The sequence below is a fragment of the Ctenopharyngodon idella genome, chromosome 10, assembly GCF_019924925.1.
Source record: "Ctenopharyngodon idella isolate HZGC_01 chromosome 10, HZGC01, whole genome shotgun sequence".
Classification (NCBI taxonomy): domain Eukaryota; kingdom Metazoa; phylum Chordata; class Actinopteri; order Cypriniformes; family Xenocyprididae; genus Ctenopharyngodon; species Ctenopharyngodon idella.
Genome location: NC_067229.1, coordinates 20,581,683 through 20,597,355, shown reverse-complemented (window position 1 = coordinate 20,597,355; position 15,673 = coordinate 20,581,683). Strand labels below are relative to the sequence as shown.

Genomic DNA, 15,673 nt, shown 5'->3' with positions numbered 1-15,673 from the left:
AGATGGGCAAGATCGAGACCTTCCCTGACTTCCTAGTTTGTCTATAAAAGCCTGTAAACTGATTTTTAATGTGAAGGACTCAGGAAGTTTTTGCCAGGAAAATCAAAAGGATGTGACGTTTACGTGCATTCTAAAGAGTCTCTCTTCCATTTTATGACACATAAAATTAATGCTTATACAATGTTCTGGATAATGCCAAGATTGCTATTCTGTACTGTACCCAGCAGGCCACCAACATCATAAGACCAATGTTAGGTCAAAGTCTTATGTCAACGTCAATTAGAGTATGACGGCAACTGACGTTGATACTTTGTTGGTTTTAAGTCAGGATTTTAAGTAACTAAAACTCAACATCAGCTGAACATCATAAGATTAATGTCCACACAATGTCAAATTATAGAATCATTAGATGTTGATATTTTGGTGGTTTTAAGTCATGGTATTAAGTAACCAAAACCCAACTTCAGCTAAACACCATAAGATTAATGTCCACACAACGCTAAATAATAGCATTATTAGACGTTATAATTTATTGTTGTGTGAACATTAACATTATGATGTTTAGCAGAAGTTGGGTTTTGGATACTATACCACATGAATAAATGTCAGTGTTTGATGTCAAAATGGTGTTGACATGAGACGTTTTGAAGATGTTGGATTTTTATTACTTAATACCACAAATTAAAAGCAACAAAGTATCAACGTGTAATGATGTTATAATTTATCATTGTGTAACGTTAATGTAATGACGTTTAGTAGGCATTGGGTCTTAAGATTAACTGCCACACAACGTTGATTCTATTCTGATGATTTTTTAATGACATTACCGATTATCATTAAAATATCAAACTGATTTTATTTAAGTTGAAATAATAATCATGGCATTATATTATTTAGTGATAGATGCACAATGTACAGTAGGTGGCTTTATGTGATTACTACACCAATCCGCCATTAAACCCAAAGAAGATACCTGTTTTACCTGCTTTCATTAGTTTTCATTAATTTTCATGATCTTTTTTTCTTCTTTTTTTAGTCTATTATAAATTTTGTGAATTCCCAGAAATTTTGGTGAATCCACCTTTTAAAAAAACAAACAAACAACAACAAAAAAACAATAGTTCTAAGATCTATGAAAAAGATCCTCCGGTGCGAAAGCCCCTTTTGTTTTCTTAATTTTACAATTACAGTTTTAACTGGAATGCATCTCAGACCACCTCCTGAAGTGGTTTGAGTGATCAGATTTAAATCCATCTCAGATGCATTTTGGAGGGCATTTATACCTGGTCTTTTCATGATCAGATAGCTATCCGACCAGAGAAAACACATGAAGTGACCTGGTGTAAACAAGCCCTATATATGCAATTAAAGGCTCATTTTTATGTGATTAGTCGACTAATCACTTAAATGAACGACTACTAGTCGACTAGAACAATCAGCGTATCCTTGCTTCCTTTCCTTCCCAAATTCTTTTCTTAACTCAACAGTTCAACTCAAATGAATTATTAAAATTAGACTAAATAGTTAAAAGACACAATATTAGCTTACCTTTTCAATATATGTAATGATCTCATCATTGCTCAGCTCAACAAAGGATCTCAATTTGAAAGTTGCATAAGCAAATGCTGTCATATCTGTAAAATTCAAATTAGATTCATATAAGCATAGTTGAATAATACTTTAATAGGAAAGTCTAGGTGGTGAGTAATAAAAAATGCTTGAACAGATCAAATACATTTTGCTTACTTTGGGGGAGAGCATCTGGAGATGATGTTGGTGCAGTTGATGTTGAAGTTGGTGCAGTTGTTGTTTGAGTTGTAGATGTTGCTGCAGCTGATGTCGAATTTAGCGCAGTTGTTGTTTGTTTTGTAGATGTTAGTGCAGTTGATGTAGAGGCAGTTGTTGTTTGAGTAGTAGATGTTGGCACAGTTGATGTCAAAGTTAGTGCAGTTGTTGTTTGAGTTGAAGATGTTGGCGCAGTTGATGTTGGTGCAGTTGTTGTTTGAGTAGTTGATGTTGGTGCAGTTGTTGCAGTTAATGTAGATGTTGGCACAGTTGATATTGATGTTGGTGCACTTGATGTTGATTGACTGGTAGATGTTGTTTCAGCTGATGTCAAAGCTGGTGCAGCTGATGTAGTTGTTTGAGTTGAAGATGTTGGTGTAGTTGATATAGATGTTGGTACAGTTGTTGTTGATTGAGTTGTAGATGTTGGTGTAGTTGATGTCGAAGTTGGTGCAGCTGATGTAGCTGTTTGAGTTGTAGATGATGGCGCAGTTGATGTTGAAGTTGGTGCAGTTGTTTGTGATGTTGAAGTTGGTGCAGTTGCTGTTTGAGTTGCAGATGTTGGTGCAGTTGATGTTGAAGTTGGTGCAGGTGTTTGTGATGTTGAAGTTGGTGCAGTTGTTGTTTGAGTTGTAGATGTTGGCGCAGTTGATGTTGAAGTTGGTGCAGTTGCTGTTTGAGTTGTAGATGTTGGTGCAGTTGATGTTGAAGTTGGTGCAGTTGTTGTTTGAGTTGTAGATGTTGGCACAGTTGATGTTTGAGTAGTTGATGTTGGTGCAGTTGTTGCAGTTAATGTAGATGTTGACGCAGTTGATGTTGAAGTTGGTGTAGTTGTTTGTGTTGTAGATGTTGGTGCAGTTGATGTTGAAGTTGGTGCAGTTGTTTGTGTTGTTGAAGTTGGTGCAGTTGTTTGTGTTGTTGAAGTTGGTGCAGTTGTTGTTTGAGTTGTAGATGTTGACGCAGTTGATGTTGAAGTTGGTGCAGTTGTTGTTTGAGTTGTAGATGATGTCGCAGTTGATGTTGAAGTTGGTGTAGTTGTTGTTTGAGTTGTAGATGTTGGCGCAGTTAATGTTGAAGTTGGTGCAGTTGTTGTTTGAGTTGTAGATGTTGGCGCAGTTGATGTTGAAGTTGGTGCAGTTGTTGTTTGAGTTGTAGATGTTGGCACAGTTGATGTTTGAGTAGTTGATGTTGGTGCAGTTGTTGCAGTTAATGTAGATGTTGGCGCAGTTGATGTTGAAGTTGGTGTAGTTGTTTGTGTTGTAGATGTTGGCGCAGCTGATGTTGAAGTTGGTGTAGTTGTTTGAGTTGTAGATGTTGGTGCAGTTGATGTTGAAGTTGGTGCAGTTATTTGTGTTGTTGAAGTTGGTGCAGTTGCTGTTTGAGTTGTTGATGTTGGCACAGTTGATGTTGAAGTTGGTGCAGTTGTTGTTTGAGTTGTAGATGTTGGTGCAGTTGTTGTTGACTGAGTGGTAGATGTTGGCGCTGTTGATGTTGACGTTAGTGCAGTTGTTGTTTGTGTTGTTGAAGTTGGTAAAGTTGTTGTTTGAGTTGTAGATGCCACAGTTGGTGTCAAAATTGGTGCATTTGTTGTTTGTGTTGTAGATGTTGGCGCAGTTGATGTTGAAGTTGGTGCAGTTGCTGTTTGAGTTGTAGATGTTGGCGCAGTTGATGTTGAAGTTGGTGCAGTTGTTGTTTGAGTTGTAGATGTTGGTGCAGTTGATGTTGAAGTTGGTGCAGTTGTTTGAGTTGTAGATGTTGGCGCAGTTGATGTTGAAGTTGGTGCAGTTGTTGTTTGAGTTGTAGATGTTGGTGCAGTTGATGTTGACTGAGTGGTAGATGTTGGCGCTGTTGATGTTGAAGTTAGTGCAGTTGTTGTTTGTGTTGTTGAAGTTGGTAAAGTTGTTGTTTGAGTTGTAGATGTTGGCGCAGTTGATGTTGAAGTTGGTGCAGTTGTTTGTGTTGTTGAAGTTGGTGCAGTTGTTGTTTGAGTTGTAGATGTTGGCGCAGTTGATGTTGAAGTTGGTGCAGTTGCTGTTTGAGTTGTAGATGTTGGTGCAGTTGATGTTGAAGTTGGTGCAGTTGTTGTTTGAGTTGTAGATGTTGGCGCAGTTGATGTTGAAGTTGGTGCAGTTGTTGTTTGAGTTGTAGATGTTGGTGCAGTTGATGTTGAAGTTGGTGCAGTTGTTTGTGTTGTAGATGTTGGTGCAGTTGTTGTTGACTGAGTGGTAGATGTTGGCGCTGTTGATGTTGAAGTTAGTGCAGTTGTTGTTTGTGTTGTTGAAGTTGGTAAAGTTGTTGTTTGAGTTGTAGATGCCACAGTTGGTGTCAAAATTGGTGCATTTGTTGTTTGTGTTGTAGATGTTGGCGCAGTTGATGTTGAAGTTGGTGCAGTTGCTGTTTGAGTTGTAGATGTTGGCGCAGTTGATGTTGAAGTTGGTGCAGTTGTTGTTTGAGTTGTAGATGTTGGTGCAGTTGATGTTGAAGTTGGTGCAGTTGTTTGAGTTGTAGATGTTGGCGCAGTTGATGTTGAAGTTGGTGCAGTTGTTGTTTGAGTTGTAGATGTTGGTGCAGTTGATGTTGACTGAGTGGTAGATGTTGGCGCTGTTGATGTTGAAGTTAGTGCAGTTGTTGTTTGTGTTGTTGAAGTTGGTAAAGTTGTTGTTTGAGTTGTAGATGTTGGCGCAGTTGATGTTGAAGTTGGTGCAGTTGTTTGTGTTGTTGAAGTTGGTGCAGTTGTTGTTTGAGTTGTAGATGTTGGCGCAGTTGATGTTGAAGTTGGTGCAGTTGCTGTTTGAGTTGTAGATGTTGGTGCAGTTGATGTTGAAGTTGGTGCAGTTGTTGTTTGAGTTGTAGATGTTGGCGCAGTTGATGTTGAAGTTGGTGCAGTTGTTGTTTGAGTTGTAGATGTTGGTGCAGTTGATGTTGAAGTTGGTGCAGTTGTTTGTGTTGTAGATGTTGGTGCAGTTGTTGTTGACTGAGTGGTAGATGTTGGCGCTGTTGATGTTGAAGTTAGTGCAGTTGTTGTTTGTGTTGTTGAAGTTGGTAAAGTTGTTGTTTGAGTTGTAGATGCCACAGTTGGTGTCAAAATTGGTGCATTTGTTGTTTGTGTTGTAGATGTTGGCGCAGTTGATGTTGAAGTTGGTGCAGTTGCTGTTTGAGTTGTAGATGTTGGCGCAGTTGATGTTGAAGTTGGTGCAGTTGTTGTTTGAGTTGTAGATGTTGGTGCAGTTGATGTTGAAGTTGGTGCAGTTGTTTGAGTTGTAGATGTTGGCGCAGTTGATGTTGAAGTTGGTGCAGTTGTTGTTTGAGTTGTAGATGTTGGTGCAGTTGATGTTGACTGAGTGGTAGATGTTGGCGCTGTTGATGTTGAAGTTAGTGCAGTTGTTGTTTGTGTTGTTGAAGTTGGTAAAGTTGTTGTTTGAGTTGTAGATGTTGGCGCAGTTGATGTTGAAGTTGGTGCAGTTGTTTGTGTTGTTGAAGTTGGTGCAGTTGTTGTTTGAGTTGTAGATGTTGGCGCAGTTGATGTTGAAGTTGGTGCAGTTGCTGTTTGAGTTGTAGATGTTGGTGCAGTTGATGTTGAAGTTGGTGCAGTTGTTGTTTGAGTTGTAGATGTTGGCGCAGTTGATGTTGAAGTTGGTGCAGTTGTTGTTTGAGTTGTAGATGTTGGTGCAGTTGATGTTGAAGTTGGTGCAGTTGTTTGTGTTGTAGATGTTGGTGCAGTTGTTGTTGACTGAGTGGTAGATGTTGGCGCTGTTGATGTTGAAGTTAGTGCAGTTGTTGTTTGTGTTGTTGAAGTTGGTAAAGTTGTTGTTTGAGTTGTAGATGCCACAGTTGGTGTCAAAATTGGTGCATTTGTTGTTTGTGTTGTAGATGTTGGCGCAGTTGATGTTGAAGTTGGTGCAGTTGCTGTTTGAGTTGTAGATGTTGGCGCAGTTGATGTTGAAGTTGGTGCAGTTGTTGTTTGAGTTGTAGATGTTGGTGCAGTTGATGTTGAAGTTGGTGCAGTTGTTTGAGTTGTAGATGTTGGCGCAGTTGATGTTGAAGTTGGTGCAGTTGTTGTTTGAGTTGTAGATGTTGGTGCAGTTGATGTTGACTGAGTGGTAGATGTTGGCGCTGTTGATGTTGAAGTTAGTGCAGTTGTTGTTTGTGTTGTTGAAGTTGGTAAAGTTGTTGTTTGAGTTGTAGATGTTGGCTCAGTTGATGTTGAAGTTGGTGCAGTTGTTTGTGTTGTTGAAGTTGGTGCAGTTGTTGTTTGAGTTGTAGATGTTGGCGCAGTTGATGTTGAAGTTGGTGCAGTTGCTGTTTGAGTTGTAGATGTTGGTGCAGTTGATGTTGAAGTTGGTGCAGTTGTTGTTTGAGTTGTAGATGTTGGCGCAGTTGATGTTGAAGTTGGTGCAGTTGTTGTTTGAGTTGTAGATGTTGGTGCAGTTGATGTTGACTGAGTGGTAGATGTTGGCACTGTTGATGTTGAAGTTAGTGCAGTTGTTGTTTGTGTTGTTGAAGTTGGTGCAGTTGTTGTTTGAGTTGTAGATGTTGGCGCAGTTGATGCTGAAGTTGGTGCAGTTGCTGTTTGAGTTGTAGATGTTGGCGCAGTTGATGTTGAAGTTGGTGCAGTTGTTGTTTGAGTTGTAGATGTTGGCGAAGTTGATGTTGAAGTTGGTGCAGTTGTTGTTTGAGTTGTAGATGTTGGTGCAGTTGATGTTGAAGTTGGTGCAGTTGTTGTTTGAGTTGTAGATGTTGGTGCAGTTGATGTTGAAGTTGGTGCAGTTGTTTGTGTTGTAGATGTTGGTGCAGTTGTTGTTGAATGAGTGGTAGATGTTGGCGCAGTTGATGTTGAAGTTGGTGCAGTTGTTGTTTGAGTTGTAGATGTTGGCACAGTTGATGTTGAAGTTGGTGCAGTTGTTGTTTGAGTTGTAGATGTTGGTGCAGTTGATGTTGAAGTTGGTGTAGTTGTTGTTTGTGTTGTTGAAGTTGGTGCAGTTGTTGTTTGAGTTGTAGATGTTGGCGCAGTTGATGTTGAAGTTGGTGTAGTTGTTTGTGTTGTAGATATTGGCGCAGTTGATGTTGAAGTTGGTGTAGTTGTTTGAGTTGTAGATGTTGGTGTAGTTGTTTGAGTTGTAGATGTTGGTGCAGTTGTTTGTGTTGTTGAAGTTGGTGCAGTTGTTGTTTGAGTTGTAGATGTTGGTGCAGTTGATGTTAAAGTTGGTGCAGTTGTTTGTGTTGTAGATGTTGGTGCAGTTGTTGTTGAATGAGTGGTAGATGTTGGCGCAGTTGATGTTGAAGTTGGTGCAGTTGTTGTTTGAGTTGTAGATGTTGGCACAGTTGATGTTGAAGTTGGTGCAGTTGTTGTTTGAGTTGTAGATGTTGGTGCAGTTGATGTTGAAGTTGGTGTAGTTGTTGTTTGTGTTGTTGAAGTTGGTGCAGTTGTTGTTTGAGTTGTAGATGTTGGCGCAGTTGATGTTGAAGTTGGTGTAGTTGTTTGTGTTGTAGATGTTGGCGCAGTTGATGTTGAAGTTGGTGTAGTTGTTTGAGTTGTAGATGTTGGTGCAGTTGATGTTGAAGTTGGTGCAGTTGTTTGTGTTGTTGAAGTTGGTGCAGTTGTTGTTTGAGTTGTAGATGTTGGCGCAGTTGATGTTGAAGTTGGTGCAGTTGTTGTTTGAGTTGTAGATGTTGGCACAGTTGATGTTGAAGTTGGTGCAGTTGTTGTTTGAGTTGTAGATGTTGGTGCAGTTGATGTTGAAGTTGGTGTAGTTGTTGTTTGAGTTGTAGATGTTGGCGCAGTTGATGTTGAAGTTGGTGCAGTTGATGTTGATTGACTGGTAGATGTTGGTTCAGTAGATGTCAAAGCTGGTGCAGCTGATGTAGTTGTTTGAGTTGTAGATGTTAATGTAGATGTTGGAGCAGTAGTTGTTTGAGCTGTAGATGTTGGCGTAGTTGATATAGATGTTGGTACAGTCGTTGTTGATTGAGTTGTAGATGTTGGTTCAGTTGACGTCGAAGTTGGTGCAGCTGATGTAGTTGTTTGAGTTGTAGATGTTGATGCCGTCGAAGATGTCGGTGCGGTTTCAGTTGTTGTTGATTGAACTACCAGTGTTGATTCAGCCATTGTTGTTGGTTCATATGTAGATGCTGAAATAGTTGATGTTTCTGTTTGAGTTGTGGTTTCAGTTGATGTTGATTCAATTACTGTTGTTGATTGTGCTGCTGTTGTTGGTTCAGATGTAGATGCTGAAATAGTTGATGTTTCTGTTTGAGTTGTAGATGTGTTTTCAGTTGTTGTTGATTGTGCTGCTGTTGTTGGTTCAGATGTAGATGCTGAAATAATTGATGTTTCTGTTTGACTTGTGGTTTCAGTTGATGTTGGTTGAATTACTGTTGTTGGTTGTGCTGATGTTGTTGGTTCAGATGTAGATGTTGGTGTAGTTGATATTTCTGTTTGAGTTGTAGATGTGGTTTCAGTTGTTGTTGATTGAATTACCAGTGTTGATTCAGCCATTGTTGTTGGTTCAGATGTAGATGCCGAAATAGTTGATGTTTCTGTTTGAGTTGTGGTTTCAGTTGATGTTGGTTGAATTACTGTTGTTGGTTGTGCTGCTGTTGTTAGTTCAGATGTAGATGCTGGTGTAGTTGATGTTTCTGTTTGAGTTGTGGTTTCAGTTGTTGTTGGTTGTGCTGCTGTTGTTGGTTCAGATGTAGATGCTGAAATAGTTGATGTTTCTGTTTGAGTTGTGGTTTCAGTTGATATTGGTTGAATTATTGTTGTTGGTTGTGCTGATGTTGTTGGTTCAGATGTAGATGTTGGTGTAGTTGATATTTCTGTTTGAGTTGTAGATGTGGTTTCAGTTGTTGTTGGTTGTGCTGCAGTTGTTGGTTCAGATGTAGATGCCGAAATAGTTGATGTTTCTGTTTGAGTTGTGGTTTCAGGTGATGTTGGTTGAATTACTGTTGTTGGTTGTGCTGCTGTTGTTGGTTCAGATGTAGATGTTGGTGTAGTTGATATTTCTGTTTGAGTTGTAGATGTGGTTTCAGTTGTTGTTGGTTGTGCTGCTGTTGTTGGTTCAGATGTAGATGTTGGTGTAGTTGATGTTTCTGTTTGAGTTGTGGTTTCAGTTGATGTTGGTTGAATTACTGTTGTTGGTTGTGCTGATGTTGTTGGTTCAGATGTAGATGTTGGTGTAGTTGATATTTCTGTTTGAGTTGTAGATGTGGTTTCAGTTGTTGTTGATTGAATTACCAGTGTTGATTCAGCCATTGTTGTTGGTTCAGATGTAGATGCCGAAATAGTTGATGTTTCTGTTTGAGTTGTGGTTTCAGTTGATGTTGGTTCAATTACTGTTGTTGGTTGTGCTGCTGTTGTTGGTTCAGATGTAGATGCTGGTGTAGTTGATGTTTCTGTTTGAGTTGTGGTTTCAGTTGTTGTTGGTTGTGCTGCTGTTGTTGGTTCAGATGTAGATGCTGAAATAGTTGATGTTTCTGTTTGAGTTGTGGTTTCAGTTGATGTTGGTTGAATTACTGTTGTTGGTTGTTCTTCTGTTGTTGGTTCAGATGTAGATGCTGAAATAGTTGATGTTTCTGTTTGAGTTGTGGTTTCAGTTGATGTTGGTTGAATTACTGTTGTTGGTTGTGCTGCTGTTGTTGGTTCAGATGTCGATGCTGAAATAGTTGATGTTTCTGTTTGAGTTGTGGTTTCAGTTGATGTTGGTTGAATTACTGTTGTTGGTTGTGCTGCAGTTGTTGGCTCAGATGTAGATGCTGGTGTAGTTGATGTTTCTGTTTGAGTTGTGGTTTCAGTTGTTGTTGGTTGTGCTGCTGTTGTTGGTTCAGATGTAGATGCTGAAATAGTTGATGTTTCTGTTTGAGTTATGGTTTCAGTTGATGTTGGTTCAATTACTGTTGTTGGTTGTGCTGCTGTTGTTGGTTCAGATGTAGATGCTGGTGTAGTTGATGTTTCTGTTTGAGTTGTGGTTTCAGTTGTTGTTGGTTGTGCTGATGTTGTTGGTTCAGATGTAGATGTTGGTGTAATTGATGTTTCTATTTGAGTTGTGGTTTCAGTTGATGTTGGTCGAATTACTGTTGTTGGTTGTGCTGATGTTGTTGATTCAGATGTAGATGTTGGTGTAGTTGATATTTCTGTTTGAGTTGTAGATGTGGTTTCAGTTGTTGTTGATTGAATTACCAGTGTTGATTCAGCCATTGTTGTTGGTTCAGATGTAGTTGCCGAAATAGTTGATGTTTCTGTTTGAGTTGTGGTTTCAGTTGATGTTGGTTCAATTACTGTTGTTGGTTGTGCTGCTGTTGTTGGTTCAGATGTAGATGTTGGTGTAGTTGATGTTTCTGTTTGAGTTGTGGTTTCAGTTGTTGTTGGTTGTGCTGCAGTTGTTGGTTCAGATGTAGATGCTGAAATAGTTGATGTTTCTGTCTGAGTTGTGGTTTCAGTTGATGTTGGTTGAATTACTGTTGTTGGTTGTGCTGCTGTTGTTGGTTCAGATGTAGATGTTGGTGTAGTTGATGTTTCTGTTTGAGTTGTGGTTTCAGTTGATGTTGGTTGAATTACTGTTGTTGGTTGTGCTGATGTTGTTGGTTCAGATGTAGATGTTGGTGTAGTTGATATTTCTGTTTGAGTTGTAGATGTGATTTCAGTTGTTGTTGATTGAATTACCAGTGTTGATTCAGCCATTGTTGTTGGTTCAGATGTAGTTGCCGAAATAGTTGATGTTTCTGTTTGAGTTGTGGTTTCAGTTGATGTTGGTTCAATTACTGTTGTTGGTTGTGCTGCTGTTGTTGGTTCAGATGTAGATGCTGGTGTAGTTGATGTTTCTGTTTGAGTTGTGGTTTCAGTTGTTGTTGGTTGTGCTGCAGTTGTTGGTTCAGATGTAGATGCTGAAATAGTTGATGTTTCTGTCTGAGTTGTGGTTTCAGTTGATGTTGGTTGAATTACTGTTGTTGGTTGTGCTGCTGTTGTTGGTTCAGATGTAGATGTTGGTGTAGTTGATGTTTCTGTTTGAGTTGTGGTTTCAGTTGATGTTGGTTGAATTACTGTTGTTGGTTGTGCTGCTGTTGTTGGTTCAGATGTAGATGCTGAAATAGTTGATGTTTCTGTTTGAGTTGTGGTTTCAGGTGATGTTGGTTGAATTACTGTTGTTGGTTGTGCTGCTGTTGTTGGTTCAGATGTAGATGTTGGTGTAGTTGATGTTTCTGTTTGAGTTGTGGTTTCAGGTGATGTTGGTTGAATTACTGTTGTTGGTTGTGCTGCTGTTGTTGGTTCAGATGTAGATGTTGGTGTAGTTGATGTTTCTGTTTGAGTTGTGGTTTCAGTTGATGTTGGTTGAATTACTGTTGTTGGTTGTGCTGATGTTGTTGGTTCAGATGTAGATGTTGGTGTAGTTGATATTTCTGTTTGAGTTGTAGATGTGGTTTCAGTTGTTGTTGATTGAATTACCAGTGTTGATTCAGCCATTGTTGTTGGTTCAGATGTAGATGCCGAAATAGTTGATGTTTCTGTTTGAGTTGTGGTTTCAGTTGATGTTGGTTGAATTACTGTTGTTGGTTGTGCTGCTGTTGTTAGTTCAGATGTAGATGCTGGTGTAGTTGATGTTTCTGTTTGAGTTGTGGTTTCAGTTGTTGTTGGTTGTGCTGCTGTTGTTGGTTCAGATGTAGATGCTGAAATAGTTGATGTTTCTGTTTGAGTTGTGGTTTCAGTTGATATTGGTTGAATTATTGTTGTTGGTTGTGCTGATGTTGTTGGTTCAGATGTAGATGTTGGTGTAGTTGATATTTCTGTTTGAGTTGTAGATGTGGTTTCAGTTGTTGTTGGTTGTGCTGCAGTTGTTGGTTCAGATGTAGATGCCGAAATAGTTGATGTTTCTGTTTGAGTTGTGGTTTCAGTTGATGTTGGTTGAATTACTGTTGTTGGTTGTGCTGCTGTTGTTGGTTCAGATGTAGATGTTGGTGTAGTTGATGTTTCTGTTTGAGTTGTGGTTTCAGTTGATGTTGGTTGAATTACTGTTGTTGGTTGTGCTGATGTTGTTGGTTCAGATGTAGATGTTGGTGTAGTTGATATTTCTGTTTGAGTTGTAGATGTGGTTTCAGTTGTTGTTGATTGAATTACCAGTGTTGATTCAGCCATTGTTGTTGGTTCAGATGTAGATGCCGAAATAGTTGATGTTTCTGTTTGAGTTGTGGTTTCAGTTGATGTTGGTTCAATTACTGTTGTTGGTTGTGCTGCTGTTGTTAGTTCAGATGTAGATGCTGGTGTAGTTGATGTTTCTGTTTGAGTTGTGGTTTCAGTTGTTGTTGGTTGTGCTGCTGTTGTTGGTTCAGATGTAGATGCTGAAATAGTTGATGTTTCTGTTTGAGTTGTGGTTTCAGTTGATGTTGGTTGAATTACTGTTGTTGGTTGTTCTTCTGTTGTTGGTTCAGATGTAGATGCTGAAATAGTTGATGTTTCTGTTTGAGTTGTGGTTTCAGTTGATGTTGGTTGAATTACTGTTGTTGGTTGTGCTGCTGTTGTTGGTTCAGATGTCGATGCTGAAATAGTTGATGTTTCTGTTTGAGTTGTGGTTTCAGTTGATGTTGGTTGAATTACTGTTGTTGGTTGTGCTGCAGTTGTTGGCTCAGATGTAGATGCTGGTGTAGTTGATGTTTCTGTTTGAGTTGTGGTTTCAGTTGTTGTTGGTTGTGCTGCTGTTGCTGGTTCAGATGTAGATGCTGAAATAGTTGATGTTTCTGTTTGAGTTATGGTTTCAGTTGATGTTGGTTCAATTACTGTTGTTGGTTGTGCTGCTGTTGTTGGTTCAGATGTAGATGCTGGTGTAGTTGATGTTTCTGTTTGAGTTGTGGTTTCAGTTGTTGTTGGTTGTGCTGATGTTGTTGGTTCAGATGTAGATGTTGGTGTAATTGATGTTTCTATTTGAGTTGTGGTTTCAGTTGATGTTGGTTGAATTACTGTTGTTGGTTGTGCTGCTGTTGTTGGTTCAGATGTAGATGCTGAAATAGTTGATGTTTCTGTTTGAGTTGTGGTTTCAGTTGATGTTGGTTGAATTACTGTTGTTGGTTGTGCTGATGTTGTTGGCTCAGATGTAGATGCTGGTGGAGTTGATGTTTCTGTTTGAGTTGTGGTTTCAGTTGATGTTGGTTGAATTACTGTTGTTGGTTGTGCTGCAGTTGTTGGTTCAGATGTAAATGTTGGTGTAGTTGATATTTCTGTTTGAGTTGTAGATGTGGTTTCAGTTGTTGTTGATTGAGCTGCTGTTGTTGTTGGTTCAGATGTAGATGCTGAAATAGTTGATGTTTCTGTTTGAATTGTGGTTTCAGTTGATGTTGGTTCAATTACTGTTGTTGGTTGTGCTGATGTCGTTGGTTCAGGTGTAGATGCTGAAATAGTTGATGTTTCTGTTTGAGTTGTGGTTTCAGTTGATGTTGGTTCATTTACTGTTGTTGGTTGTGCTGCAGTTGTTGGTTCAGGTGTAGATGCTGAAATAGTTGATGTTTCTGTTTGAATTGTGGTTTCAGTTGATGTTGGTTCAGTTACTGTTGTTGGTTGTGCTGCAGTTGTTGGTTCAGATGTAGATGCTGAAATAGTTGATGTTTCTGTTTGAGTTGTGGTTTCAGTTGATGTTGGTTGAATTACTGTTGTTGGTTGTGCTGCAGTTGTTGCCTCAGATGTAGATGCTGGTGTAGTTGATGTTTCTGTTTGAGTTGTGGTTTCAGTTGATGTTGGTTGAATTACTGTTGTTGGTTGTGCTGCTGTTGTTGGTTCAGATGTAGATGTTGGTGTATTTGATATTTCTGTTTGAGTTGTAGATGTGGTTTCAGTTGTTGTTGATTGAATTACCAGTGTTGATTCAGCCATTGTTGTTGGTTCAAATGTAGATGCCGAAATAGTTGATGTTTCTGTTTGAGTTGTGGTTTCAGTTGATGTTGGTTCAGTTACTGTTGTTGGTTGTGCTGCAGTTGTTGGTTCAGGTGTAGATGCTGAAATAGTTGATGTTTCTGTTTGAGTTGTGGTTTCAGTTGATGTTGGTTCATTTACTGTTGTTGGTTCAGATGTAGATGCTGAAATAGTTGATGTTTCTGTTTGAATTGTGGTTTCAGTTGATGTTGGTTGAATTACTGTTGTTGGTTGTGCTGATGTTGTTGGTTCAGATGTAGATGTTGGTGTAGTTGATATTTCTGTTTGAGTTGTAGATGTAGTTTCAGTTGTTGTTGGTTGTGCTGCTGTTGTTGGTTCAGTTGTAGATGCTGGTATAGTTGATGTTTCTGTTTGAGTTGTGGTTTCAGTTGATGTTGGTTCATTTACTGTTGTTGGTTGTGCTGCTCTTGTTGGTTCAGATGTAGATGCTGAAATAGTTGATGTTTCGGTTTGAATTGTTGTTTCAGTTGATGTTGGTTGAATTACTGTTGTTGGTTGTGCTGATGTTGTTGGTTCAGATGTAGATGTTGGTGTAGTTGATATTTCTGTTTGAGTTGTAGATGTAGTTTCAGTTGTTGTTGGTTGTGCTGCTGTTGTTGGTTCAGTTGTAGATGCTGGTATAGTTGATGTTTCTGTTTGAGTTGTGGTTTCAGTTGATGTTGGTTCATTTACTGTTGTTGGTTGTGCTGATGTTGTTGGTTCAGATGTAGATGTTGGTGTAGTTGATATTTCTGTTTGAGTTGTAGATGTAGTTTCAGTTGTTGTTGGTTGTGCTGCTGTTGTTGGTTCAGTTGTAGATGCTGGTGTAGTTGATGTTTCTGTTTGAGTTGTGGTTTCAGTTGATGTTGCTTGAATTACTGTTGTTGGTTGTGCTGCTGTTGTTGGTTCAGTTGTAAATGCTGGTGTATTTGATGTTTCTGGTTCAGTTGTAGATGTAGATTCAGTTGTTATTTGTGGTTGGGTTGTAGTCGGCAGGGTAGTTGTTGGTTGAGTTGTAGCCATTGTTGTTGATTCAGATGTAGATTCTGGTGTAGTTGATATTTCTGTTTGAGCTGTAGATGTGGTTTCAGTTGTTGTTGGCTGAGTTACCATTGTTGTTCCAGCTGTTGTTGTTGGTTCCAATACAGAAGCTGGTGTAGATGATGTTTCTGTTTCAATTGTAGATGTAATTTCAGTTGTTGGTGATTGAAATGCCACTGTTGATTCAGATGTAGATGCTGATGTAGTAGATGTTTCTGTTTCATTTGTAGTTGTAGTTGCAGTTGTAGTTGGTGATGTTTCTGATTCAGTTGTAGATGTGGCTTCATTTGTTGTTGGTGCAGGCATTGTTGGTTCAGTTGTAGCCATCGTTGTTGGTTCAAATGTTGATGCTGGCATACCTGATGTTTCAGTTTGAGATGTAGATGTGGTTTCAGATGTTGTTGTGTTAACTGCAGTTGTTGGTCCTGGTGTTGTCGTTGAATCCAATATAAATGCTGGTGTAGTATATGTATCCAGAAGAGTTGTAGATGTGACTTCAGTTGTTGTAGGTTCAGCCGTTGTTGTGGGAGCAGATGCAGTTGCTGCTGTAGTTAAATTCTCAGTTTGATTTTCCAATGTAATTTCTTGAGTTGTTGTTTGTGCAGCTGGTGATGTAAAATAAATAAATAAAACAGCAAAGCTTTAGAACAAAGACATTTATAGATGGTAGACAATAATGACTTGTAGTAGAAAAATAAAGCAAAAATGTAAGTGTGTCATGAGTTGGTTGTAATAAGTAAGCGCATGACGAATGAGAATGAAAGGGAACTGCTCACTCAGGCTGCTGTGGTAAAATACACAGAGAGAGAGCAGTCTGGGTAACTCTAACACACGATATAGAAAGTCCCATGTATAAGCTTCCAGCGGACAGCCACCCTGCTCCAGGCAGAGTAACTGAACTATGGGGAGGTCCATGAAAAGAAAACAAAAGAAACAAAAGGGGAAAACGGCACCAAA

General features: G+C 39.2%; 1 protein-coding gene across 1 annotated transcript; it reads right to left on the bottom strand.

Moving 5' to 3' along the window:
• Positions 1–2,105: 2,105 nt before the first annotated feature.
• On the bottom strand, positions 2,106–15,300 carry LOC127520265 (mucin-2-like). The gene is made up of 4 exons (XM_051908222.1): positions 10,184–15,300; positions 7,355–7,601; positions 6,002–6,223; positions 2,106–5,878 (listed from the first exon to the last, which is right to left on the bottom strand). The coding sequence occupies exons 1-4, from the start codon at positions 15,071–15,073 to the stop codon at positions 2,106–2,108; spliced, it is 9,132 nt and encodes a 3,043-aa protein (XP_051764182.1). The 5' UTR covers positions 15,074–15,300.
• Between the last annotated feature and the right edge of the window lie 373 nt (positions 15,301–15,673).